Here is a 27,083-nt window from a genome sequence, read left to right as displayed (position 1 = left end):
AACGTCTGTTATTTCAACTTTACTCTGAGTACATTTTATACTGTCCTTCAATGATTATATACAACAGTGCTCCCAATTTTAACATTAATTGTACTACATTAAGTGGACTTGCATGTGCAAATCTAGAAAAAAGATTAAGCTGTAAGACAGAAAGAATTTTTATTATAGAGGGCGCCTGTTGTGTGTGCAGTGGGTTAAGCTGTTGCTGGGAGATGCCTGCAACCCGTATCAGAATACTGGTTCAAGTCCCAAATACTCCAGTTCCAATCCAGCTCCCTGCTAATGCAGCCATGAAGTGGTGAAGCTCAGGCACTTGAGCTTCCTCTTTCACCCACATGGAAGACCAGATGGAATTTATGGCTCCTGGCTTCAACCTGGCCCAGCCCTGAGTGTGTGGCTATTTGGGGAGTGAGCCACAGGATGGAAGATCTCTCTTTCTGTCACTCTGCCTTTTAGATAGATAGATAAAATCTTTTTTAAAAGTTTAGGGTCATCATCAGGGGCCTGAGATTTCAATTTTTTAAAAAGATTTTCAGGAGCTGGGAACTCAATTCCTATCTCACACGTGGGTAGTAGGGACCCAAGTACTCGAACCATCACCTGCTTGCCACCTGCCAGGAAGCTGGAATGGGGAGCGGAGCTGGAACTTCAACTCTTTTTTTTTTTTTTTTGACAGGCAGAGTTAGAGAGAGAGAAAGAAAAAGGTCATCCTTTTCCGTTAGTTCACCCCCCAAATGGCTGCTACGGCGGGCGCGGTGCTGATCCGAAGCCAGGAGCCAGGTGCTTCCTTCTGGTCTCCCATGTGGGTGCAGGCCCAAGCACTTAGGCCATCCTCCACTGCCTTCCCCGGGCCACAGCAGAGAGCTGGACTGGAAGAGGAGCAACCAGGACAGAACCTGGGGTGCTGGCGCCGTAGGCAAACGATTAGCCAAGTGAGCCGTGGCGCTGGCCTGGAACTTCAACTCTTATAATCTAATGTGGGATGTGGGCATCCCAAGCACTCTCTTAGCCACGGTTCTTTTTCATCACATACAGTAAGATGAACATCTTTGGACATACAGCTGTTCCATATTTAAGACTTTCTTAGAGCAGATTATTGGACTTAGAAATTCTGCATCTGAATTGGGGCTTGTTTTTTAGAAAAACCTAATTATTGGCCGGCGCCGTGGTTCAATAGGCTAATCCTCCACCTAGTGGCGCCGGCACACCGGGTTCTAGTCCCGGTCAGGGCGCCGGATTCTGTCCCGGTTGCCCCTCTTCCAGGCCAGCTCTCTGCTATGGCCCAGTAGTGCAGTGGAGGATGGCCCAAGTGCTTGGGCCCTGCACCCCATGGGGGACCAGGATAAGCACCTGGCTTCTGCCTTCAGATCAGCGCGGTGTGCCGGCCGTGGCAGCCATTGGAAGGTGAACCAATGGCAAAGGAAGACCTTTCTCTCTGTCTCTCTCACTGTCCACTCTGCCCGTCAAAAAAAAAAAAAAAAACCTAATTATTATTTTTAAATTTATTTGAAAGAGAGATCTTCCATCTGCTAATTCACTTCCCTAGATGGCTGCAACAGCCAGGGCTGAGCAGGGCTGAAGCCAGAAGCTAGAAGCTTCATCAGGGTCTCCCACATGAGTCCAGGGGCCCAAGCACTTGGGCCATCCTCTGCTGCTTTTTCCAGGCCATTAGCAGGGAGCTGGATTAGAAATGGAGCAGCCAGGACTTGACTGGTGCCCTATGGGATGCTGATATTGCAGGCAGCAGCTTTACCCGTTACACCATGACACTGGTCCCGGACTTGTATTTTAAAATAAATGTTTTGGGCTACATTCCCTATTTTCTTGCTTGTGATTTTTTGTTATATAAAGAAGTGCCTTTGTCACATTTTCCCACTGCTTTTAACATTCTTTGTCTCTCTTTTTCACCCCTATTTTAGGTTAAATTGATTATCTACCCAGTGCAGCATCTTACAAGAACAGCATAGTGTTTCCTGAAGGAATATGAGCAAAACCAGACAGTATCATTGACTGAATAAATTTGTACTTGTCCCCTGAACGGCTACAAGATTTGGAAGCTGAATCAATGTTATCAGATGAGTTAGAATCCAAACCAGAGGTGAGTCTAGTCAGTTTGATTCTTGGTTTTGTTATTTTTGGTGAACTGTAGTTCAGAGCTTATCATTAGTTTAGGGTCAGCACACTTTTTCTGTAATGGGTCAGGTCGTAAGAATTTTAGGCTTTGTTAGCCAGAAGTTTTATTTGTAACTTCTAGTTATTTTATATATATATGTGTGTGTGTGTGTGTGTGTGTTAGGACATTTACTATATGTTTATTTATTTTAAAGATTTATCTATTTGAAAGAATTAACAGAGAGAGAGAGAGATCTTCTCTCTGCTGGTTCAATCCTCAGATAGCTGCAATGGCTAGCGGTGGGTCAGGCTGAAGCTGGGAGCTTTATCCAGGTCTCCCACATGGAGACCATTAGCAGGGAGCTGGATCAGAAGTAGAGCAGTTGGGGGCCGGCGCCATGGCTCAATAGGCTAATCCTCCACCTTGCGGCACCGGCACACCGGGTTCTAGTCCCAGTCGGGGCGCTGGATTCTGTCCCGGTTGCCCCTCTTCCAGTCCAGCTCTCTGCTGTGGCCTGGGAGTGCAGTGGAGGATGGCCCAAGTGCTTGGGCCCTGCACCCCATGGGAGATCAGGAGAAGCACGTGGCTTCTGCCTTCGGATCAGCACAGTGCGCCGGCCGCAACGGCCATTGGAGGGTGAACCAATGGCACAAGGAAAACCTTTCTCTTTCTCTCTCTCTCACTCTCACTCACTGTCCGCTCTGCCTGTCAAAAAAAAAAAAAAGAGCAGTTGGGACATGAACCATAGCCCATATGATATGCCAGCATCACAGGCGCAGCTTTATCTGCCATACCACAGTTCCAGCCCCTATGTTTTTATTATAAGTATTTTCTCAAAGACTTAAAAAATGCCATTGTTTTATGATTTTATATAGATTTTAAATATAAGTTATGCATTTAGCTATATAACAAGATTTTATTTTATATAAAAACATATACATGCATCATGTAGTGTGTATAAATGTATATGCATATGTAAATACTACCACAAACCATTCTTTTATTAATTTTGCATATATTTGAAAATACTTTCTTTCTGAATGTGATTGGGAAATTTAAACATTTTTTATTTTCATTAATTTTTCTCATTTAATTTTAGTGCATCTATGTTGCATAATGGGAAGGTCCCAGAGTTTGGAATTAGATTGCTTATGTGAGAAACAAATGAGCCAATACACAAAAATGTGCTTTGTAAAATGTAATTCAGTACATTGTAGTTGACTTTTTTAATAGCCATCATTAAAGATATTTTTTGTCATTTCTATGTGATGGAAAGCAACAGTTAATTGTATAAATCAGTCTTTCTCAGATGGAAAACTTGGAAAGATATCTTTAAATCTATATTGTGACTAATCTAGATTTTCTTTGAACATGGCTACAACTAGTGAACCAATGGGATTTAATTGCATCTTCACCTTTTGTTACATCCAGGGATTTAGATGCATTCCTAATGGTCTTTATTTTTTAATGTTGTCTTTTGCTCCTCTCACCCAGCTCCTGGTACAGTTTGTTCAGAATACGTCCATCCCGTTGGGACAGGGGCTAGTAGAATCAGAAGCTAAAGACATAACTTGCTTGTCCCTCCTTCCAGTGACTGAGGCCTCAGAATGCGGTCGGCTAATGTTACCAGGTAAAAATTATCCTTACTCGCTAGAGATAGGATAAAGAAGTCCCAAGAGCTTAGCCTACTCGATGGTGCTGGTGGAATGGATAACTGACTGGTGGAAACTGTAAAAATAAGAATGGAGAAAACCAGTCATGGGAGTTGTAAGAACATCAGCAGTTTAAGCCATGGGAATGTATATGGTCACCCATAGAGAGTGAGAAAAAAGGGCCAAGGCAGGACTCTGTGGAACTCCTTATTTAACATACAGGATAAAGCCAGAAGACCATGGAAAGAATGGGAAAAGACAAGACTAGGCCAGTAGAATGAATATCCACATAGAATAGAGGCCTGGAACCCAAAAGAAGTCGATGTGTCAAATGCTCCTGAGAGGCCCCAGTAAAATAGAGGGTAAAAAGAGGCCATAGTTGACCTTGGCAGGACCTGTTCCAAGGGGTGAAGCAGGTGGAAAGCCAGGCTGCCATGAGCTGAGGTGTCAATGCAGACTAAGTAAGTATATACTTTATAAGGTTTCTTCTCCCCTGAGAAGGGAAAGAAGTAGGATAGAAGGAAGTTTCTGTGTCTTCAAGATCTGAGTTATTTGAGGGTAGTTATATGCTAATAGGAAAGTGAGCCAATTAAAGAAACAATAGAAAAAAGTAGTGGATAATTGGTAAGGAGGCTCCAGGAGAAATAAGAGGAAGTAGAATTTTGTGGGATTAGCTTTGAATGGGAAGAGGGACTCTGATGACTATTAGCTTGGGGAACATAATCTTTATATGAAACTACTTCTTCATATTCTGACCTTTGTTTTAAAGTTTGGAATATCAGCGTTAAGCTGGGGAGGGTCATTATTAGCCTGTTGGTGACAACATCTTTTGTTTGTTATAAAATCTCTGGTTACTATCCTCTTTTAGTAGTGTGTGGTTTGTTTTTGTTTTTTTTTTTAAAGATTTACTTATTTATTTGAAAGAGTTACACAGCCGCAACAGCCGGAACTGCGCCCATCCAAAGCCAGGAGCCAGGAGCTTCTTCCTGGTCTCCCATGTGGGTACAGGGGCCCAACAACTTGGGCCATCTTCTACTGCTTTCCCAGGCCATAGCAGAGAGCTGGATCAGAAGTGGAGCAGCCAGATCTCAAACTGGTGCCCTTATGGGATGCCAGTGCTTCAGGCAAGGGCATTAACCCACTGTGCTACAGCGCCAGCCCCTAATTATTGAAGATTATAATAATAATAAAGGAAGGGGCCTGCTCTGTGGCTCACTTGGTTAATCCTCTGCCTGCGGCGCCGGCATCTCATATGGGTGCCAGGTTCTAGTCCTGGTTGCTCCTCTTCCAGTCCAGCTCTCTGCTGTGGCCCGGGAGGGCAGTGGAGAATGGCCCGGGTGCTTGGGCCCCTGCACCTGCATGGGAGACCAGGAGTAGGAACCTGGCTCCTAGCTTCGGATTGGCATAGCTCCAGCATAGTGGCCATTTGGGAGGTGAACCAGCGGAAGGAAGACCTTTCTGTCTCTCTCACTGTGTAACTCTATCTTTCAAAATAATAATAATAATAATAATAAAAGAAATGAAAACAGGAACAAAAGCATCTATCTGTTAGAATGGCTGTTATCAAAACAATGAAGATGGCCGGCGCTGCGGCTCACTAGGCTAATCCTCCGCCTTATGGCGCCGGCACACCGGGTTCTAGTCCCGGTTGGGGCACCGGATTCTGTCCCGGTTGCCCCTCTTCCAGGCCATCTCTCTGCTATGGCCCAGTAGTGCAGTGGAGGATGGCCCAAGTACTTGGGCCCTGCACCCCATGGGAGACCAGGAGAAGCACCTGGCTCCTGCCATCGGATCAGCGTGGTGTGCCGGCCGCAGCGCGCCAGCCGCAGCGGCCATTGGAGGGTGAACCAATGGCAAAGGAAGACCTTTCTCTCTGTCTCTCTCTCTCACTATCCACTCTGCCTGTTTAAAAAAAAAAAAAAACAACAAAAAAACCAACAAACAAAACAATGAAGATAACAAATGTTGGCAAGGATATGGAGAAAAGGGAAACTTTGTTGTTGGGAATATAAATTATACAGCCATTGTGGAAAATGGAATGGCAGTTCCTTAAAAAATAAAAGATAGAAATGGCATATGATCCAATAATCCCACTTGTATGTATATATAAAAAGGAATTGAAATCAGTATGTTGAAGAGAATACTGCACTCCTAGGTCCTAGATTTATTTATTTATTTGAAAGGGAGAGTTACGGAAAGACAGAGAGAGAGAGAGAGATCTTCATCTGCTGGTTTTCTCCCCAAATGACTGCAACAGCAGGAGCTGTGCCGATCTGAAGCCAGGAACTAGGAGCTTCCTCAAACTGATGCCCATATGGGATGCCTGCACTTCAGGCCAGGATGTTAACCCACTGCGCCACAGCGCCGGCCCCAAGACAAAAAGAAAGAGTTAACAGAGAGAGGTAGACAGAGAGAGGTCTTCCATCTGCTGGTTCGCTACCCCAAATGGCCGTAACAGCCGAAGCTGAGCCAGTCGGAAGCCAGGAGCCAGGAGCTTCTTCGTGGTCTCCCACATGGGTGCAGGGGCCCAGGGACTTTGGCCATCCTCTGTTGCTTTCTCAGGCACATTACTGGGGAGCTGGATAAGAAGTGGAGCAGCTGGGACTTATGGGATGCCCTGCTGCAGGCCGGGGCTTTTTTTAATTTAATTTTTATTTTATTTTATTTTTTATTTTTTACTACCCGTGTGTACATCTCTAGGCAATTAATTTTAGCTGTTTTTGGGGTTCAGATGAATGGAATCATTATGGTAACATAAGGTCTTGTTTTTGTTTTTTTTTTTTTTAATTTTTGATAGGCAGAGTGGACAGTGAGAGAGAGAGAGAAACAGAGAAAGGTCTTCCTTTGCCGTTGGGTCACCCTCCAATGGCCGCCGCGCACCGCGCTTATCCGAAGGCAGGAGCCAGGTGCTTCTCCTGGTCTCCCATGGGGTGCAGGACCCAAGCACTTGGGCCATCCTCCACTGCACTCCTGGGCCATAGCAGAGAGCTGGCCTGGAAGAGGGGCAACCGGGACAGAATCCGGCGCCCCGACCGGGACTAGAACCCGGTGTGTCGGTGCCGCAAGGTGGAGGATTAGCCTGTTGAGCCACGGCACCGGCCGATAACATAAGTCGTTATTTGTACTTTTACTCTCTGTGAGATTCATATAACTGTATCCGGTTTGGTTTCATCAATGTATAGTATTCTAACTCGTATGAGTGTGGCACATCTCTTTATCCATGCAGAACTGCTGATGAATATTTTCTAGTGTAGTACTATGAAAGTACCACTAGAAACTTTTTTAGAATTTTTTATGATAAAATATACCTTAAATTACCATTTTAATCATTTAAATGTTCAGTTCTGTGGCCTTAAATACACTTATTAGTCCAAAGCCTAATATGCCAGTACTATCTACTTTTATTTCTGTAATCTCTTTCTTATTTAATGAGGAAAAAATATGATCTGCCTTTTATAATAAAAGATGATTGGAAACGTCAGATGCTTAGCATTGTGGTACAATTCCATGTTATTGCAATGAAAACCTTTGGAAATTCTTCCCTTCCCTTAGAAGAAAGTTCTAAAGAGCAAATATTTTGATTTCTTCTCTTTCTTCCTTTTTTTAAAATATTTATTTATTTGAAAAGCAGAGAGAGGGAGTGAGACAGAGTAAAAGAGATCTTCCATCTTCTGGATCACTTCCCAATGGCTGTGATGGTCAGTTCTGGGCCGGGCTGAAGCCAGGAGCCAGGAACTCCATCTGGGTCTCCCATGTGGGTGGCAGGGGCCCAAGAACTTGTACCATCCTCTGCTGCTTTCCCAGACACATTAGCAAGGAACTGGATTGGAATTGGAGCAGGCAAGACTCCAGCCAGCTCTCCTATGGGATGCTGGTGTCATAGGCAGGAGCTTAAGCTGCTGTACCACAGCACCAGCCTCTTGATTTATTTGTTTATCTCAGTATAAACCCAGAACTGTAATGAAACATTGATGATTCTGAATATTTTTAATTGTTTCTTCAGGCTGTGTTTTTTCCCCCTAGCTACTTACCAGTTTTTTACATGTTAGGAAAATCAAGGAGAGAGTTCTGTCTACATGAAAAATAACTGAAAATTTAGATCCTGTTTTTGGGTTAGTTTTCTTTATATCACTGTACTGGTTTCTGCTTCAAGGACTGTGTTCCATAATATGCAAATGTGGATGGGAGATTACTCATTATGGTCAGAGGGATCTGTTCCTTACATTTTGACTGACTGCTTTTGGAGCCTTAGGCCACCTCAGTTTTCTTTGAGTCAGTTTTGTTTTTTTCGTTTTGTTTTGTTTTTTAATTATTTATTTTGGAAGGCAAGAGTTAGAGAGGAGGAGACACAAAAAGAAAGGAGAGATCTTCCACCTGATGGTTCATTCCCCAAATGGCGAGAACAGCTGGGACTGGGCTAGGCTGAAGCCAGGAGCCTGGGGCTTCCTCTGGGTCTCCGATGTGGGTTCAGGGGCCCAAGCACTTGGGCCATCCTCTGCTGCTTTCCCAGGTGCACTAGCAGGGAGTTGGGTCAGAAATGGAGCAGCTGGGACTCAAACTGGTGCCCACAGGACGCCAGTGCCCACATGGGACGCTGGAGGCTCAGCCTGCTGCACCACAACGCTGGCCTCTCTGAGGCAGATTTTGTGCTTGTAAAATGAAAATGCTGTCTGCTCCTGTACAAATGTTATATATAAAAGAATGTTGTGATGGGGTAGAGTCTGTGTATCAGAATGGTGAGCTCTTGAAGATACATACTGCATAAAGCTGTGATACTTTTCCTTTCCTAGATGATACTCCAAATCACACCAGCTCTTCCAAAGAGGTCCCTTCTTCTGCTGTTCTAAGAAGCCTTCAGGTGAATGTGGGCCCAGACGGAGAAGAAACGAGGGCTCAGGCAGTACAGAAGTCCCCGGAGTTTTTGACCACTGCAGAGTCTCCTAGCTTGTTGCAAGATCTACAGCCAAGTGACAGCACTTCTTTTATTCTCCTTAACCTAACAAGAACAGGTATTCTTTTTTTTTTTTTTTTTTGAACAGGTATTCTTTATCCTTTTCTGAACTCTGCTCATGTTTATGAATAAAACAGGCTGGGGCCCATTTAACTCAATCAGATGGAAACAACGTTTATTATCTCACTATTTTGGAGAATTACTATGGTCTGGTGACCAACCAAATATGTGGAGGGAGACAGAGGACTCTAGGATGACGCAGACATTTCTTTGGGAAATGGAGTGGTGCCGTTTACAGGCAGTATGCATAGGACTAGGCCTCGGAGGAGGATGGCTGGTTCCTCTTTGTGCCTGTCAATGTGATTTCAGAGGAACGCTCAGGAGGAGGTGGTCCTTCGGAGAGTTAGAAACAGGAGTCCAGAGTTCTCCAGAGGTGCGTCCTGAAATAAGTAGTTTTGGTGCTTGTTAGCATTCATGGAATGTGAAACATTGAGTGTAGATTAACACTGCCGCATGGGCTAGTGAGGCGGAATGTGTCTCATAACCCTAGCAAGACCAATTGTTTTGGAGGTAGTACAGGTGAAGGCCAGGGTTAAAGAGATGGGGAAAGGATGGAAAGTGAGAAAATGGATACACAAGTTTGATAGTACACTTGTTTGAGAAACTTGATTTTGAGGGATAAGAAGGTAATAGCTAGAGAAATTTACTTAGAGTTTTCTATTTTTAAAAATAAATGAACTAGAATACATTTAAAGACTGTAAGGAACAGCTGGCCAATTGAAATAGATTCTAGATGGGAGAAAGATCACCAAAGGTTGTAGAAGGGGATAACTGGAGAATGGAATTGTGATACTGGAAGTGGGGGTTAGCCTTTTTTCCAGGAAGACAGCTTCGCCTGTTGAAACTGGAGGCGGCTGGACGACAGCAAGCCTTAGGCTAAGGGTAGAAAGGTGATGATAGCCTGATCATCCGTGAGAACAGGAGCTTGAGGCGAGAGGTGGAGATCTGCAGCAGCTGATTTAGGACGTGGAAAGTTTCTGAGCGGGGCACATAAAAGGATTGCTTACTGGCTTTCATGTATCTTGTTCCTCCCAGGTCTGGGCTCATCTGCCGAGCACTTAGTGTTTGTACAGGATGAAGCAGAGGATTCAGGGAATGATTTTCTCTCCAGTGAGAGCACGGACAGTAGCATCCCCTGGTTCCTGCGGGTTCAGGAGTTGGCCCATGACAGTTTGATTGCTGCCACTCGTGCACAACTTGCAAAGAATGCAAAATCCAGCAGCAATGGTGAGACGCTGTGGCATTTTCTTTTTCCAGTATTCTGTGCAAAGAGATTTTGGTAATGTAGCGACTGTATTTTGAGTTCTATATAATCTGTTATTCTAATGGTGAGAACAAAAGGCCAAAACTGTGTAGCATGTTTTAAGTTTTCTTATTTATTTACTTTCATTTTATTTGAAAGGCAAAGAGAGGAGAGATCTATTTGCTGATTGACTCCCCACATGCCTGTGACAGCCACAGTGGGGCTGTGCCAAAGGCAGGAGCCTGGAACTCAATCCCAGTTCTCCCACATAGGTGGCAGGGACCCAAGTACTTGTCATAATCTGCTTCCTCCCAGGGTGTGCATTAGCAGGAAATTGGATCCAAAGGGAGAAGTCAGGATGCAAATCAGGCACTCTGAAGTAGGATGCACATGTCCCAAATGGTGACTTAACTGCAGAACCACCAAATGCCTGCCCGCTAAGTCGTCGTCGTCGTCTTCTTCTTCTTCTTCTTCCTCCTTCCTCCTTCCACCTTCCTCCTTCCTCCTTCCTTCTTCTTTCAAATTTATTTATTTGAAAGGCAGAGTTACAGACAGGGAGAGACCAAGAGAGAGGTCTTCCATCCACTGATTCACTCCCTAAATGGCCACAATGGTTGGAGCTGGGCCAATTGGAAGCCAGGTGCCAGGAGCTTCTGGATCTCCCATGCGGGTGCAGGGGCCCAAGCACTGGAGCCATCCTCCACTGCTTTCCCAGGCAAGTAGGAGAGAGCTGGATTGGAAAAGGAGCAGTTGGGGCATGAAAAGTCCACATATAGGATGCCGGTGCGACTGGTGGAGGCTTAATTTACTATATTACAGTGTAGTAGATTTTTAAATTTTCTATAAAATAACTTGGCCATACCAGATTTATGTGCAAATCAATTAAACTAGTATTCTAGATTTCATTAGTTGGTATTATAAGCAAAAAGCATGAGAGTAAAACTGTTTTTACTTCCAGAAGTAGAGGACGTGATGAATAGGCTTTTATTTAATGACAGTGCAATAAAGAGCTTACATTATCAAAGCCCTTGCAGGGCCCAGTGCCGTGGTGAAGCTGCTGCCTGCATTGCCAGTATTCCATATGGGTGCCAGTTTGAGACCCTGCTGCTCTACTTCTGCTCCAGTTTTCTGCTATGGCCTGGAAAAGCAATAAAAGATGGCCCAGTACCTGTGTGGGAGACCCAGAAGAAGCATCTGGCTCCTGGCTTCAGATTGGTCCAGCTCCAGCTGTTGCAACTATTTGGGGAGTGAACCAATGGGTATAAGATCTCTCTCCTCTGCCTCTGCCTCTCTGGAACTCTGCCTTCTAAATACATAGATCTTTTTAAAAAAAAAAAAAAAAAAAAAAAGCCCTACAGAGATCGGCCATGCCAACAGGGGGATAGGAGAGAGAAGTGTGCCTAGTTAGGAAGTAGGTCGTCTACAGTGTCTTTTTTTTTTTAAGACAGGCAGAGTGGATACTGAGAGAGAGAGAGAGACAGAAAGGTCTTCCTTGTGCTGTTGGTTCACCCTCCAGTGGCCGCTGGGGCTGGCACGCTGATCCGATGGCAGGAGCCAGGTGCTTCTCCTGGTCTCCCATGGGGTGCAGGGCCCAAGCACTTGGGCCATCCTCCACTGCACTCCCTGGCCACAGCAGAGAGCTGGCCTGGAAGAGGGGCAACCGGGACAGAATCCAGTGCCCCGACCGGGACTAGAACCCGGTGTGCCGGTGCCGCAAGGCGGAGGATTAGCCTATTGAGCCGCGGCGCCGGCTGTCTACAGTGTCTTTAACAAAACAAGGAAACTTCAGGTCTGACACAGGACAACTCTGCCTGGCCAGTTTGGTTCTAAGCTCCCTGTGGAGTTGGCTCCCTACAGAGTTCAACTTCTTCCTGTGCCTCATTCTGCTGTGTTCTCCTTTCTTCCACGGTGTTGCTCCCTAACGCCTTCCCTAGTAAATAGTTGGGGCAGGGGTTGGGGCTGGTGCTTTGGCACAGCGGGTAAAGCTGTCGCCCGCAGTGCCAACATCCCATTTGGGCGCCGGTTCTAGTCCCGGCTGTTCCACTTCCAATGCAGCTCTCTGCTGTGGCCTGGAAAAGCAGTAGAAGATGGCCCAAGTCCCTGGGCCCCTGCACCCACTTGGGAGACCCAGAAGAAGCTCCTGGCTTCGGATCAGCACAGCTCCGGCCATTGCAGCCATCTGGGGAGTGAACCAGCGGATGGAAGACCTCTCTGTCTCTCTGCCTCTCCTTCTCTCTCTGTGTAACTCTGACTTTCAAATAAATAAATAAATCTTTAAAAAAAAATAGTCTGTGGGACAGAGCTGTGGTATAGTAAAGCCGCTGCCTGTAGCACCAGCATCCCATGGGCCTGGATTGAAGCTCTACTTCCAGTCCAGCTTCCTGCTAATGCACCTGGAAAATCAGTGGAGGATGGTCCAAATACTTAGGCCTTTGCTCCCACATGTGAGACCCTAATGAAGCTCCTGGCTCCTGGCTTCAGCCTGGCTCAGCCCTGGCCTTTGCAGCCATTTCAGGAGTGAAACAGGATGGGAGATCTCTGTGTTTCCCTTTATCTGTCTCTCCCCAGTCTCTGCACACAACACCCCCCCCCCCCCCCCCCGTCTTCCTTTTCTCTGTAACTCAGCCTTTCAAGTAAATGTCTTTAAAAAGAAGAAATAAATCATTTTGGTTTTTGCATTCTTAAATATTTTATAACTAAAGAAGGGTATAGTATAGGAAATTGGAAGGGGTTCTTATTCTCCAGAGTGATAGAAAGCAGCCAAAATTAACTTCAAAAGATGGAAGTCTAAGAATGGCCATCTGTAAAAGAAATTGCTGTAATCCCATGTGAAGCTAGAGTGACTGCTTCTTAAAATACAGGTTTCTGTGACCTGGAACTTTAAGCTGTCTCTTCAGCACCCCAGTCTGGGTGTTTGTTATTCTCACTAATCTGTGTGATGTGAAATAGGTTTAATTCAGTTTTCTGCAACTTCTGATAGAAAATTATTTTGGCTTTTTTTTTTTTTTTTTTTAATTTGACAGGTAGAGTTATAGACAGAGAGACAGAGAAAGGTCTTCCTTTTCTGTTGGTTCACTCCCCAAATGGCTGCTACGGCCACCGCTGCAATGATCTGAAGCCAGGAACCACGTGCTTCTTCCTGGTATCCCATGCGGGTGCAGGGGCCCAAGCACTTGGGCCATCCTCCACTGCCCTCCCAGGCCACAGCAGAGAGCTGGACTGGAAGAGGAGCAACCGGGACTAGAACCCGGTGCCCATATGGGATGCTGATGCTGCAGGCAGGGAATTAACCAAGTGAGCCACGGCGCCAGCCCCTATTTTGGCTGTTTCTTACATTTATCAAAGGGGCCTAGTCTTATGAAACAAAGCAGGATAGTTGTTGGTAGAATGGGGGTGAACGACACTCTCATTTCTAATGTTAAATGGATACAAAATTGGGCAAGATGAAATTAGATATCTGATTAATGATCACTAGGAGTAAAATATAGGAGCTTTATTGTTTGAACCTAGCATCTGAGCAAGGTCCTTCCATGGATTGTAAATATGTGACTCATTTATAGGAGAAAATGTCCACCTTGGTTCTAGTGATGGGCAACCCAAAGATTCCGGGCCCCTTCCTCAAGTGGAAAAGAAGCTGAAATGTACAGTTGAAGGCTGTGATCGGACATTTGTGTGGCCAGCTCACTACAAGTACCACCTCAAAACTCATCGGTGAGCAAATCCAAGATTCATTTGTGGCTTAAGAACATGTTGCTGCTTCCAGAGGAGTCTGTCCCTTAAGCTGATAAATTAAAGGAAAGTAGGGACCACAGCTGGCTTCTTAACAGATAACTTAAAGAACAGTTAGCTCTTGTTCTTTAACATACAGATTTGCATTGTCTCACTTACCTCATTCTAGATGAATGTTTAGTAAGACATTTGACATCTATACGTCTTAGAGCGAGAGTTCTCAAATCTTATTATAAGATAGTTTTTTAAGAACTTAAAAATAATATGTACATCTGGTCCCCTACTCTATACCTATGAGATTAGTATTTGGGTGGGGGGTGCGAATGGGTATCTAGTCTTAGTAAACTCTTCAGGTTATTTTCTATCCAGATTTGAGATATGTTGTCTGCCCTGAAAGTTAGTAAGGGAGCTTTGACTTGTCTTCTCCAGCAAATGGTATTTTCAGATACTGATGCTTATCTGATTGTTTTTTCAGAAATGACCGCTCCTTCATCTGCCCTGCAGAAGGTTGTGGGAAAAGCTTCTATGTGCTGCAGAGGCTGAAGGTGCACATGAGGACCCACAATGGGGAGAAGCCCTTTATGTGCCCTGAGCCTAGCTGTGGTAAGCAGTTCACCACAGCTGGTAACCTGAAGAACCACCTGCGCATCCACACAGGTGTGTGCAACCCCAGCTCCCTTGGGTTCAGTGTTTGCTTGCTTGCTTCTTTTTAAAGATTTATATATTTGAAAGGTTGTGCTACAGAGAGAGAGAGAGAAATCTTCCATCTGCTGGTTCACTCACCAAATGACTGCAGTGGCCACAGCTGTGCCAAGCCAAAGCTAGGAGCTTCTTTTGGGTCTCTCTCTCTCTTTTTTTTTTTTTTTTTTTTTTTTTTGACAGGCAGAGCGGACAGTGAGAGAGAGAGAGAAAGGTCTTCCTTTTTTTCCGTTGGTTCACCCCCAAGTGGCCACTACGGCTGGTGTGTTGCGGCCAGCGTGCTGCCAGCTGGCGTGCTGCCGGCCGGTGCTGTGCTGATCCGAAGCCAGGAGCCAGGTGCTTCCTCCTGGTCTTCCATGTGGGTGCAGGGCTCAAGCACCTGGGCCATCCTCCATTGCACTCCTGGGCCACAGCAGAGAGCTGGACTGGAAGAGGAGCAACTGGGACAGAATCCAGTGCCCCAACCAGGACTAGAACCTGGGGTGCCGGCACCGCAGGCGGAGGATTAGCCTAGTGAGCTGTGGTACCAGACTCTGGGTCTCTTACATGAGTGCAGAGGCTCAAGCACTTGGGCCATCCTCTGCTGCTTTCCCAGGCCATAGCAGAGAGCTGGATCGGAAGTGGAGCAGCTGGGACTAGAACCAGCGCCCATATGGGATGCTGGCGCTTCAGGCCAGGGCGTTAACCCGTTGTGCCACAGCACTGGCCCCAATTGAAGTATTTTAATATGTACTACCAGCCACATGTAGTGTTATCTTCATTAATCTTCAGGTTAACTTTATGTGTTAGATACTATATTTGTTGATGAAGAAGCAGAAGAATAAAGCTAAATAACTTGCCTAACATCATGTAAGTAGGAAATAGCAAAGCTAAGATTTGAATTCTGATCTAACTCTAAAGCACTATATGTGTGTGTATATATATATATATATATATTATTTATTTGAAAGAGTTACACAGAGAGGAGAGGCAGAGAGAGAGGGAGGGAGGTCTTCCATGCAATGGTTCACTCCCCAATTGGCCATAACTGCCGCAGCTGTGCTGATCAGGAGCCAGGAGCTTCTTCCAGGTCTCCCACATGGGTGCAGGGGCCCAAGGAATTGATCCATCTTCTACTGCTTTCCCAAGCCATAGCAGAGAGCTGGATCGGAAGTGGAGCAGCCGGGTCTTGAACCTGCACCCATATGGGATGCTGGCACTTCAGGCCAGGATGTTAACCCACTGCGCCAAAGCGCCAGCCCCACTTCTAAGAATGTTATTTTCAGATGGTGACAACTTAGTTTATTTCAGATTCAAGATTAATCTTAAGTCTCTATCAGTAGTAATGATAGTAATTGAAGCTACCAGTTTTAGTGGCTTGCTATGCACCAGACATAGCTGGATAATTAACTTGTCTGGTATCATTTAATCTTCACAATCATCTTTTGTGATTGTACCATCTCTACTTTATTGATAAAAAGCCTATTCTTAAGAGAAATTAAATAAATTCTCCATATTGGTAAGTGATAGTGTCAGGATTTGAACTCAGAATTAACCGACTCCAATACTCATGTTCTTTTTTAAAAAAGTGGGTTTTTTTTTTTTTTTACTTCAATTAGTTCATTTTTGTTTGAGAGACAGACAGGTCTTCGGTGTCAGGGACCCAAGTACTTGAGCCAGCCATCACCTGCAGTCTACCAGGATATGCATTAGCAGGAAATTTCATTGAAAACCAAAGTGCCAGAACTCAAATCAGGGACTCTGATATGGGATGTGGGCATCCCACATGGTGACTTAACTGCTCATCAAATGCCTGGCCCTAAAGTCCATTCTTGACTACTGTATTACATTTCCTTTAGAACTTCTTTTCTTATGTCGCAGGCAGTGTGGCATTACCCGCTACGCCACAACACTGGCCCCAAGTTCATCTTGTTAAGCATTTGGCCTTGTCATTACTCAAATTTCTCGCTTTCTGGCAGTCATATGTATTAATATATTATTCATTCATTCAGCAACTTTTTGAGTGGCTAGTAGCATTCTGGGATAGGTATGAATATATAAATATGCTTTCAAATATATAAATATGCTAGAGCGCCGTGGCTCACTTGGTTAATCCCCTGCCTGCGGCGCCGGCATCCCAGATGGGCGCTGGGTTCTAGTCCCGGTTGCTCCTCTTCCAGTTCAGCTCTCTGCTGTGGCCCGGGAGTGCAGTGAAGGATGGCCCAAGTGCTGGGGCGCCTGCACCCGCATGGGAGACCAGGAAGAACACCTGGCTCCTGACTTCGGATTGGCGTAGCTCCGACCCTAGTGGCCATCGGGTGTGTGTGTGTGTGTGTGTGTGTGTGTGTGTGTGTGTGAACCAATGGAAAGAAGACCTTTCTGTCTGTCTGTCTCTCACTGTGTAACTCTATCTGTCAAATTAAAAAAAAAAAAAAAATTTACAGACCGCAGGAGATGTAGGAAACTGATAGAGTCGGAAAGAGCAGTGTAGTCTAGAGCAGTGCTGCTGCCAGCGCTTCTGTTGTTTGTAATGCTGGACTCTCGCCGTTTTCTCAGTCTGCTTTGGGCACTCTGTTTGAAGGCTGTGCTCACGCTATGTCTTGTGTCTGAAATTCCCTTTAAGTTTTGTCATCTTTTTTTCATCTTTGTCATCTTAAAATTAGTGCAAATTCCATTCTTTTCAAAAACTTACTGCAGGGATGGGTTCTTGGTCTAGCTTCTTCCGGGTCTCCCACATGGGTGCAGGGGCCTAAGGACTTGGGTCAGCTTTTAATGCTTTCCCAGGCCATAGCAGAGAGCTGGATCGGAAATGGAGCAGCTGGGACTCAACTGGCACTCATGTGGGATGCTGGCACTGCAGGTGGTGGCTTTACTTTCTGTGCCACAGCACCAACACCTCTATGTAATTCTGTGACTAAACATCTGTTTTGTGTGCTTGTTTTGCAAAATGGGGCTATATATAATAGCTAGTTAATAGCCTTTAAAAATCTGTTTTTAAATGGATCTAGAAACTGAGTCTTAGAGAATTGGTGTAAGGTAGAAATCCCGACAGCATGTACACTGTTAATCTTGGTATCATCAGGAGTGAGATCACTGAAGAAGGTAGAGCAGGACAGCTGGAGGGGTCAGCCTCTGAGCCGGGAGGGAGCAGGAAGTCAGAGCTGTTCTTAGGACACAGACAGGGCCGTCGGGCGGGCTGCAAACCAGGGAGATCACTGAGAGGCAGTGCTTGGTAGGTAGCCCAGTTGATTATACAGCATGAATTGAAGAAGTCGGAGTGAGTAAGTCACTGGCAGCCACACGGCTGATGAGAAAGAGCAGTGGATGGCGATGGTCACTTCATCCCAAGACTGAGTCTTTATCTCATTTTCTATCTCTAGGAGAGAAGCCTTTCCTTTGTGAAGCCCAAGGATGCGGCCGATCCTTTGCTGAGTATTCTAGCCTCCGAAAACACCTGGTGGTTCACTCAGGTATTAGAACCTGCGCCATTCGTGGATTTAAAGAAAAGTAGGGAAACAACAGGATAAAAGGGTGGGTGAATGGTGAATGAATGTAAATAAAGCATCTCATTGTCGCAGCAGAATCAGAAAGCAAGGCCTTCAGTAATTATGTCCGGAGATACTTAGCATTGGTGGGGAAAATGATTATCATTTTCAACTGAGTCATTAGAAAAATTCAGACCTTTTTGTGAGATTAGCACATTTGTTTGGCTCTGTACTGGGTGCTTTATAAGTCGTATCAGACAAGGAGCCTGCTTTTTAGGAGTCGACATTCTCATTCCTCTGTGGGAGGATTTCAGGTCATGAGAAGGTAGAAAGAGGGATGCCAGCGGCAAAACGAGTGATGTTACTACCTTCCAAGGAGACCTTGGTGATCCTGCTTTGCTCACTATTTTGGCAGAAACTATACCTTTGGCAAATAGAACCACAAACCTTGCCAGAAGTCTAGAAGAGGAGAGAGGAGTAAAACTTAGTGACTCCTTTTCTGTTTTGGGAGCCTTAAATTAATTCCCTGTAATTCTGTCAATTTGTTCATTCTGTGCAAAATATCTGAAAATATTCTATGGCAACTGTATGTTGTAAGCACAATAGGAAAAGATAAAGTCTAACCTTCTCCATTTCCTGTACTGCATACTCCCAACAGAAGTTAGGTATAGTCTAGGGGAAATTCTGTATCTTGTTAGAGTGTTTCCTGTGAGACATGAAAATTATGTTGAAAACAGTGCTGGAAAGGTAGTTTAAGAAGGGCCTAGAAGGTGCACCCTGATGAGAACACAATTTACTGCAGAGTAACCTGGCAGGGATGCATTAGCTGAACTACAACAGAATGAAATCTGTTAAGAAATCTACTCCAGGGTACTGGGAGGGAGTATGGGAAGAGACTCGGGGGCAGAATCTGTACAGATCCATAACTAATTTGATATCAAATGATACAGAAGAGAAGGCAGCCAGCGAAGAATTGATTCAACAAGTATGGTGGTGAAGGAGGAAAAGCTGGCCTTCTCCTTTGTGGAGCTGGCTCACATATTTATGAGAAGGGGTTAGAAAAGTGTTGGGAAAAGATAATGGTAGTACTAGAGAGAGGCTGCAGACTTGCCCATAAGCTTCTCAGAGATGGGAAAATTCCTGGCTTGTGGTAGGTTTTCAGAGTTGTTGATTGAATCCATTAGAGGATTGGGAAGGTGCAGTGAGTGGGTACACAAGCTGTGAGTAGCTAGCATAACTCTGGTAGACCTGTCTGGATATCATGGCTCCTCTCCAGTACTGCTCATCAGCTGAAAAGATGGAGAAAATGGGGCTTGTTCAGAGCAGAAGCTTGCCAAGACTGAGGTGAACCCAAAGTAGAGAGAGGAATGGAATCAGGTGATTGTTGAAGTGGCTGGACATAGGAAGCAAAGAAAACAGGAGTGGCAGGGAGGAACTGGAAGTTGTTTATGATGATGACACTGGGGAATTGGAGAGGTATAATCGATTAGATGTGGGAGTTTCAGAGTTGAAATCTTATTTTTTTATATGATGACAAGTTTTAAGAAAACATGGCAAAGTGGTATCTTAAGGGCTACATGTGTATTTCAGATGTGCTTTGCTTGCTTACAGTATTTTTATTTTACTTTACTATGTAAAATTATGTCAAACAGAGACTAGTTCCTTGGTTTTATCTTGTACCTGGTCCATATTCAGTTTTTTTCCCTTGTTTCAAAAATGACTTTTGAACTTGATTTTTTTACATCAGGATCTTAAAAGGTCCAGTAACATCTCATCCCACATTGTTTGGTTTGCTTCCTTTTATGTCACTTAACTTGCTCCTATTTCCTATAAATGGAACTAAACTATAAAAACTTCAGAGGTTCAGAGTTTTTGGCAAGAATACATCAGGGGGGCTGGCGCTGTGGCTTAGTGGGTAAAGCTGCCACCTGCAGTGCTGGCATCCCATATGGGTGCCGGTTCTAGTCCCGGCTGCTCCACTTCCGATCCAGCCCTCTGCTGTGGCCTGGGAAAGCTGTAGAAGATGGATCAATTCCTTGGGCTTCTGCACCCACGTGGGAGACCCAGAAGACGCTTCTGGCTCCTGGCTTCAGATTGGCACAGCTCTGGCTGTTGCAGCCATCTGGGGAGTGAGCCAGTGGATGTAGGTGCACTCGTTTTCTCTCTCTCTCTCTCTACCTCTCTCTCTCTCTCTACCTCTGTAACTCTACCTTTCAAATAAAATGAATAAACCTTTAAATAAAGACATCACAGATGGTTCTGTATGCTTCATTGTGTATCACATCCAGAGACACACAGTGTTTGGTTATCAGAATTGATGAGCTAGTTCAGGTGGAAACAGTCTGATGTCTGCATTATAAAGTTTCTTATCAATCTTTCACCTTACGGTTTTGTGTCTGAATGGTGGCTGAATCTGTTATTATTATTTTTTAAGATTTATTTATTTATTTGAGAGGCAGAGGCAGAGAGAGAGAAGTCTTCCATCTGCTGGTTCACTCCCCAAACGGCTGCAGTGGCTGGAGCCGAACCGATCCAAAGCTAGGAGCCAGGAGCTTCTTCCAGGTCTCCCACATGGGTTCAGGGGCCCAAGGACTTGGGCCATCTTCTGCTGCTTTCCTAGGCCATAGCAGAGAGCTGGACTGGAAGTAGAGCAGCTGGGACTTGAACCCCTGCCCATATGGGATGCCAGCACTGCAGGCAGAAGCTTTACCTACTATGCCACAGCTGTAGCCCCTGAATCTGCTTTTTTTTTTTTTTTTTTTTTTGACAGGTAGAGTTATAGACAGTGAGAGGGAGGGGTGAGACAGAAAGGTCTTCCTTCTGTTGGTTCACTCCCCAAATGGCCGCTACGGCCAGCGCTGTGCCGACCCGAAGCCAGGAGCCAGGTGCTTCTTCCTGGTTTCCCATGGGAGTGCAGGAGCCCAAACACCCGGGCCATCCTCCACCACCCTGCCTGGCCACCGCAGAGAGCTGGACTGGAAGAGGAGCAGCCGGGACCAGAACCCGGTGCCCATATGGGATGCCAGCGCCAAAAAAGTGGAGGACTAACCAAGTGAGCCACGGCACCAGCCCCAAATCTGCTATTTCATGAAGAATTGTAAAATGGTGGTTTTTCTTTTTCTCTTTTTTTTTAAAAAAGATTTTTTAATTTGAAAGGCAGAATTAGAGAGCTTCCATCTGCTAGTCCACTTCCCAGGTGGCCACAAGAGCCCGGGGAGCTGGGCTGTGCCTAAACCAGGATCCTAGAACTCCAGCCTGAGCTCCAGTGTGGGTGGCAGGGGCCCAAGCACGTGGGCCCTCTTTGGCTGGTTTCCCCAGGCACATTTGCAGGGAGCTGGATCTGAAATGGAGCAGCCTGGACAGGTGCTCAGGTGGCATATCAGGTGATAGCTTAACCTGCTGTGCCACAATGCCAGCCCCTTCCTGTTCCTTTTGGTCGGAACCATGGGCTGGGTATCGTGTGTTCGCATTACTATTAGGTTGTCACTGCTTCCTGCTGCTCTTCAGTAGACAAGCTAGAGAAGACAGTGTTTGAGAAGAAAGCAGTTTTGTTTATGCTGACATTTCCTATTTAAATTTGTTTTCATTTATATGAAAGGCAAAGAGAGGAATAGATTTTGTGTCTGTTGGTTCACTTCCCAAATGCCTGCCACAGCCAGGACCAGGCCAGGCTGAATTCAGTCTGGATCTGCTATGTCTGTGGCAGGGACCCTAGTATCTGAAGCATCATCTGCTGCCTTCTAGGGTGTATACTACCAGAAACTGAATCAGAAGTAGAGTAGCCAGGATGTGAACAAGCCACACTGATGGGGCATGTGGATGTCCAAAGTGGCAACAACTGCTGTGCCGCACACGTTTCCTCCACTTAAATTTTAATATTTAACAATTTTCAGTCATTTGTGTATATCTTTTCTCTATACTTAAAATTTTGGTTCTTGGGGCTAGTGGGTTAAGCTGCTATGTGCAATGCTGGCAACCTATGTGAGCATCGTTTCGGTTCCTTGCTGCTCTGCCCCAGATCCAGGTCCCTGCCAACGAGCCTGGAAAGCTCTGGAAGATGGCCCAAGTACTTGGGATCCTGCCGCCTCTGAGGGAGACCCAGATGGAGTTCCAGGCTCCTGGCTTCAGCCTGGCCTAGCCTTGGCCCTTGTGGCCATTTAAGGAGTGAACCACAAGATAGAAGATATCTCTTTCTCTCTCTACCTTTCTGTAACTCTGCTTTTCAAAACAAAAACAAAAACAAAACCTTGATTCTTAATTACTTAATATTGTTACAGAAAGGTAATACCAATATTCTTATAAATAATTAGTCCAGAGAACAAAGCTTAACATTTTGCAGCTATATTTTCCTTAGAACATTTTCTGTTAAGGATATATAGTCAAATGAAGTATCTTAATAACCTTTAAATAATTATATCACCAGCCTCATTATATATGATTAAATGTGATTGTAAGCTTACTGTTATTCTTTTTAGTACGTAAAGTCAAAGCAAGCTACAGGTTTAGAATCCCAAATTTAAAAATCTGAAATCTGAAATGTAGAAAATCAGATACTTTTTGAGCACTAAAATGGTGCTACAAATGGCAGTATGGCCTCATGTGATGGGTCATAGTCAAAATATAAGCCCACTAAAATATTGTATAAAATTACTTTTAAGCTATAAGTAGAAGATAAAGTGTAAATTACTGCTTAAGCAGACATTCCAAATTCTGAATCATCTGGTCTCAGGAGTTTCAGATAAGGGCTAGTCAGCGTGTCTGTTCAAGGGAGCTTCTGTTCTCTTTCTTCATAGGGAACCAGTTTTATTTCCCTTTTGATGGACTTTTCCAGTGATTTCTTCTTGCAACTGCAAGCAAATACAGATTATTTTTTATAAAATTTCCTTTCTTTCATGCAGGTTTTTTAGAGATAAACGGCGCATACCGTAAGATTCACTCCTTTAAAAAACTGTGCAGTTGATCCTGGTTTTGAGGCAGTCATGTCTGCCATTTCAGAACATTTTATCTTTCCAGAAAGAACCGCCATACGCAGGAGACAGAACAGTAGATGAAGCTGCATGCCCATTACCAGTCCCTCCCTGTTTCCCCATTCCCTTTCATCTTCTTTCTGTGTCTGGATTTGCCCATTCTGGATATTTCATATGAATCAAGACGTAAAATATGTGGCATTTGTGACTGACTTCTTTGCTTTAACATATATATATATGTATGTATTTTTTAAAAAGATTTATTTATTTACTTTAAAGGCAAAGCTAGAGGCAGAAAGAAAAAGAGAGAGAGAGAGGGAGGGAGCAGGGAGGGAGGGAGGGAGGGAGGGAGAGAGAGAGAGAGAGAGAAAATCTTCCACCCACTAGCTCACTCCCCAGATGAATGGCCGCAATGGCTGGAGCTGGGCCCTCCAAAGCCAGAAGCCAGGAACTTCCTCTGATTCTCCCATGCAAGTACAGGGGTCCAAGGACTTGGGCCATCCTCTGTTGCTTTCCCAGGCCATAGCAGAGAATGGGATTGGAAGTGGAACAACAGAGACTTGAACCAGCGCCCATATGGGGTGCCTGGCTTTACTGGCTACACCAAAGTGTGCCTGCTGCCTTGACATATATTTTTAAGGTTCATTCACATTGTAGCAGATATTAGTACTTCGTTTCTTTTTGGCTAATATTCTAATATACACTGTTTTGCTTATCCATTTATCAGTTGATGGATTTGGGTTATTTGCCACTTTCTGGCTATTATAAATAATGCTGCTGTGAAGATTTGTGTGCCTGTGTTTTACTGATGGTATGTGTTAATTTATCTTGAGGATGTATCTAGGAATGAAATTGTTGGGTCAGATGATACCTCCCTGTTTAGCTTTTTAACAAACTATATAAAAAGTTTATCAAAGTGGCTGTACCATTTTATTTATTTTTATTTTTTTTTAAAGATTTATTTATTTACTTGAAAGAGTTACACACAGAGAGAAAGAGGCGGGGGGGAGGGGTCCTTCCACTGGTTCACTCCCCAATTGGCCACAATGGCCAGAGCTGTGCCAATCTGAAGCCAGGAGCTGGGAGCTTCTCCCGGGTCTCCCAGGTGGATGCGGGGGCCCAAGGACTTGGGCCTTCCTTTACTGCTTTCCCAGGTCATAGCAGAAAGCTGTATCAGAAGTGGAGCAGCCAGGACTCGAACCAGTGCTCATTTGGGATGTTGGCACTGCAGGTGGCAGCTTTACCCCCTATGCCACAGCTCCGGCCCCGGCTGTACCATTTTATATTCCCACCAGCAGTATATGAAGGTTCCATTTTCTCCATTCCTCACAACACTTATTCCTGTTTATTATAGCCATCTTTCTTACACAAGGGTAGCATACTATAAATAGATTTATTTGTACTTTTCTTAGGATTTACTTTTATTTCTTTGAAGGAGTTACAGAGAAAGGGAGAGAAAGAGCTTGATCTTTCATCCACTGGTTCACTCCCCAAATGGCCGCAACGGCTGGAGCTGTGCCGATCCGAAGCCAGGAGCCAGGTGCTTCTTCCTGGTCTCCCATGAGGGTACAGGGCCCAAGCACTTAGGCCATCTTCTACTGCTTTCCCAGCCACAGCAGAGAGCTGGACTGGAAGAGGAGCAACTGGGACTAGAACCGGCACCCATATGGGATGCTGGCACTGCAGGTGGAGGATTAACCAAGTGAGCCATGACGCCAGCCCGCCCCATGCACTGTTTTTAACCTGACAATATATCCTAGGTTCATTGTGTCTCAGGGTAGGGAGATGTTCCTCGTTCCTTTTATAGCTTCATATAGTATTCTGCTTTGTTTATATTCTATACACTGACTCTATGATGAATATTTGGGTTGTGTACAGTCTTTAGCCATCTTAAATAATGTTGCAGTGAATAACCTTAATGCCTAGACCATTTTACATTTTGCCATTGCAACTTTGAAACAGATCCCTAGAAGTGGGATTCTTAGATCAAAGGGCAAATGCGTATGTAATTTTTCTAGATATTTCTAGGTGCCCCGTTAACGAATGTAGTCTTTTTTTTCATTTTTTTATTTTTTTATTTTTTGACAGGCAGAGTGGACAGTGAGAGAGACAGAGAAAGGTCTTCCATTTTCCGTTGGTTCACCCTCCAATGGCCACTATGGCCGGTGTGCTGCGGCCGGAGCACCGCGCTGATCCGAAGCCAGGAGCCAGGTGCTTCTCCTGGTCTCCCATGGGGTGCAGGGCCCAAGCACCTGGGCCATCCTCCACTGCACTCCCGGGCCATAGCAGAGAGCTGGCCTGGAAGAGGGGCAACCAGGACAGAATCCGGCGCTCCAACCGGGACTAGAACCCAGTGTGCCGGCGCCGCAGGCGGAGGATTAGCCTGTTGAGCCGCGGCGCTGGCCACAAATGTAGTCTTTTGCATTGTTATTAACAATGAGGATTGCTGCCCAGTGTTTTTTATTAATTGTGGATCCCCCCACACACATATACAGATTGGAAGATTTTATTTTAAATTCCTCATTTCCAGCTTTTTTTTTTTTTAAAAAAAAGAGAGCGAGAGAGACCAGACTGGCATTATACAGCGGGTTAAGCTGCTGCCTGTTATCAGGTCCCGTCTGTGCTTCCAGTCCAGCTCCTGCGAATGCTCCTGAGAGGCAGGAGGTGATGACCAGAGTACTGAGGTCTCTACCACCCATGTGGAAGACCCAGATGGAGTTCCTGGCTCCTGGCTTTGGTCTGGACTAACCTCAGTTATTAAGGGCATTTGAGGAGGGAAGATCTTACTTTCTCTGTCTGTCCTTCTGTGTCACTATCTCTTTCAACTAAATCATTTAAAAAAAAAAAAAATCAAAGGATCTGGCATTATTGGCCTTCTGTCCTCACATGGAAACCATTAGCTAGAACTAGTTGCTGCCTTTATGGGGAAGGAAACTTTCTAGGTTACTGTGGCCCCACTTGGCCTTTTTACTTTTGCGGCTTACCAGTCCCATGAGTTTGTGACCCCTGCACTAGGTATGGTTTGTCTGGTTAAGTGGAATGTAAACTGAGAGTTTGGGGCTTAGGGATAGAGAGGATAGTCTAGATCATTGAGTTAGGACCACCAGGGTGAATGTTGGAGACTCTTTAAGGGTGGACAAGGGGATAGTGTAAGCTGAGGCTTGGACTCCTTGACGGTGGCACTTGCCCTCCAGGTCACAGAAGACGATCTGAACAGAGCAGATATGTCCACGTGTGGCTGCTGTGATTCTGTGGCAGCGGTGGTTTTGTGAAGGCAGCAGTGCAGTGTGTGTGCTCACCCTCCTGGTGACGCTCCCTGCCTTCCCCATGTGCTGATGATTGAGAGGCTGGGGAAGGTGGGGAATAGAGGAAGCAGCAGCCTCTTAGATCTGGTTTAATACTCTCAGCGCATGTCTGTCTAGGTCTTGCCCCCATTCTCTTCTGGTCAGAATGTTACTCTGTCCTTTTACCTCCCCCCGTTACACTTGGTCCTTCCCTGTTTCAGGAGAGAAGCCTCATCAGTGCCAAGTCTGTGGGAAGACCTTCTCTCAGAGTGGGAGCAGGAACGTGCACATGAGACGGCATCACCTGCAGCTGGGGGCAGCTGGCAGTCAAGAGCAGGAGCAAGCTGGTGAGAGAGGGCGCAGTGGGGGCTGTGTCTTCTGGGCTCACAGAGCCACGTCTTTGGCCTGCCTGCCCCTCTGGAGGCTTTCTGATTCTGTTTTGGGTAGAGAGACCTGGTCTCATTTGATAGGCTGGTGGGTTCCAAACATAACTGTTAGTAGCATCATCTGCAAGCTTTTAAAACATGTCTTTTCTCTTTGTTTGTCCTCCCCTCTAAATAAAACAACCACATAAATGCAGTAATTGATGAGTAAGATTGCAGAATCTGTAGTTACAAAAGTTTGCCCAGTGATTTTTTTGGTAACTAGTGCTGACCCACAGACTAGCATTTGTGTAGCACAGTGATAAAAGATTTCTGTATGACAAGAGATTAAACTTTCTTTTTAAACTTTTTTGACAACCTTTTGCCCTGTCTTAAATTTTGATAACTTTTTTTTATTCTTTTTCTTTTTCTTTGTATTTCCTTAATTATTTCATTCCAAATACTCCTAAGGATCCATCTACCCTGTTGTGTATAGTAGTTCTCCAGATGGTGATCCCAGCAAGGATGATTATGGCTAAGGGTCAGCCTTTTCCTTCAC

At 45.1% G+C, this 27,083-nt stretch overlaps 2 protein-coding genes across 4 annotated transcripts in view; both read left to right on the top strand.

Annotated features, from left to right (window-relative positions):
* PTGR2 (prostaglandin reductase 2) overlaps positions 1-2,001 on the top strand; it is a 41,804-nt gene extending 39,803 nt beyond the window's left edge. Inside the window, exon 11 of the mRNA XM_062181341.1 lies at positions 1,920-2,001. Within this exon, the coding sequence (XP_062037325.1) occupies positions 1,920-1,924 (5 nt within the window). The 3' untranslated portion in view covers positions 1,925-2,001. The remainder of the gene's footprint in view (positions 1-1,919) is intronic.
* A 6-nt stretch (positions 2,002-2,007) lies between these two features.
* ZNF410 (zinc finger protein 410) overlaps positions 2,008-27,083 on the top strand; it is a 30,715-nt gene continuing 5,639 nt past the window's right edge. For all 3 annotated transcript variants that reach the window (XM_062181337.1, XM_062181336.1, XM_062181335.1), the window contains exons 1-8: positions 2,008-2,098; positions 3,608-3,743; positions 8,556-8,774; positions 9,812-10,003; positions 13,580-13,730; positions 14,224-14,405; positions 17,807-17,896; positions 26,384-26,509. In XM_062181337.1, the coding sequence (XP_062037321.1) occupies positions 2,066-2,098; positions 3,608-3,743; positions 8,556-8,774; positions 9,812-10,003; positions 13,580-13,730; positions 14,224-14,405; positions 17,807-17,896; positions 26,384-26,509 (1,129 nt within the window). In that variant the 5' untranslated portion in view covers positions 2,008-2,065. The remainder of the gene's footprint in view (positions 2,099-3,607; positions 3,744-8,555; positions 8,775-9,811; positions 10,004-13,579; positions 13,731-14,223; positions 14,406-17,806; positions 17,897-26,383; positions 26,510-27,083) is intronic.

This window comes from Lepus europaeus, chromosome 22, assembly GCF_033115175.1.
Source record: "Lepus europaeus isolate LE1 chromosome 22, mLepTim1.pri, whole genome shotgun sequence".
In the NCBI taxonomy this organism is placed as follows: Eukaryota; Metazoa; Chordata; class Mammalia; order Lagomorpha; family Leporidae; genus Lepus; species Lepus europaeus.
Note: the sequence above shows the minus strand (reverse complement) of the source record. Positions and strands in the feature narration are given on the sequence as shown.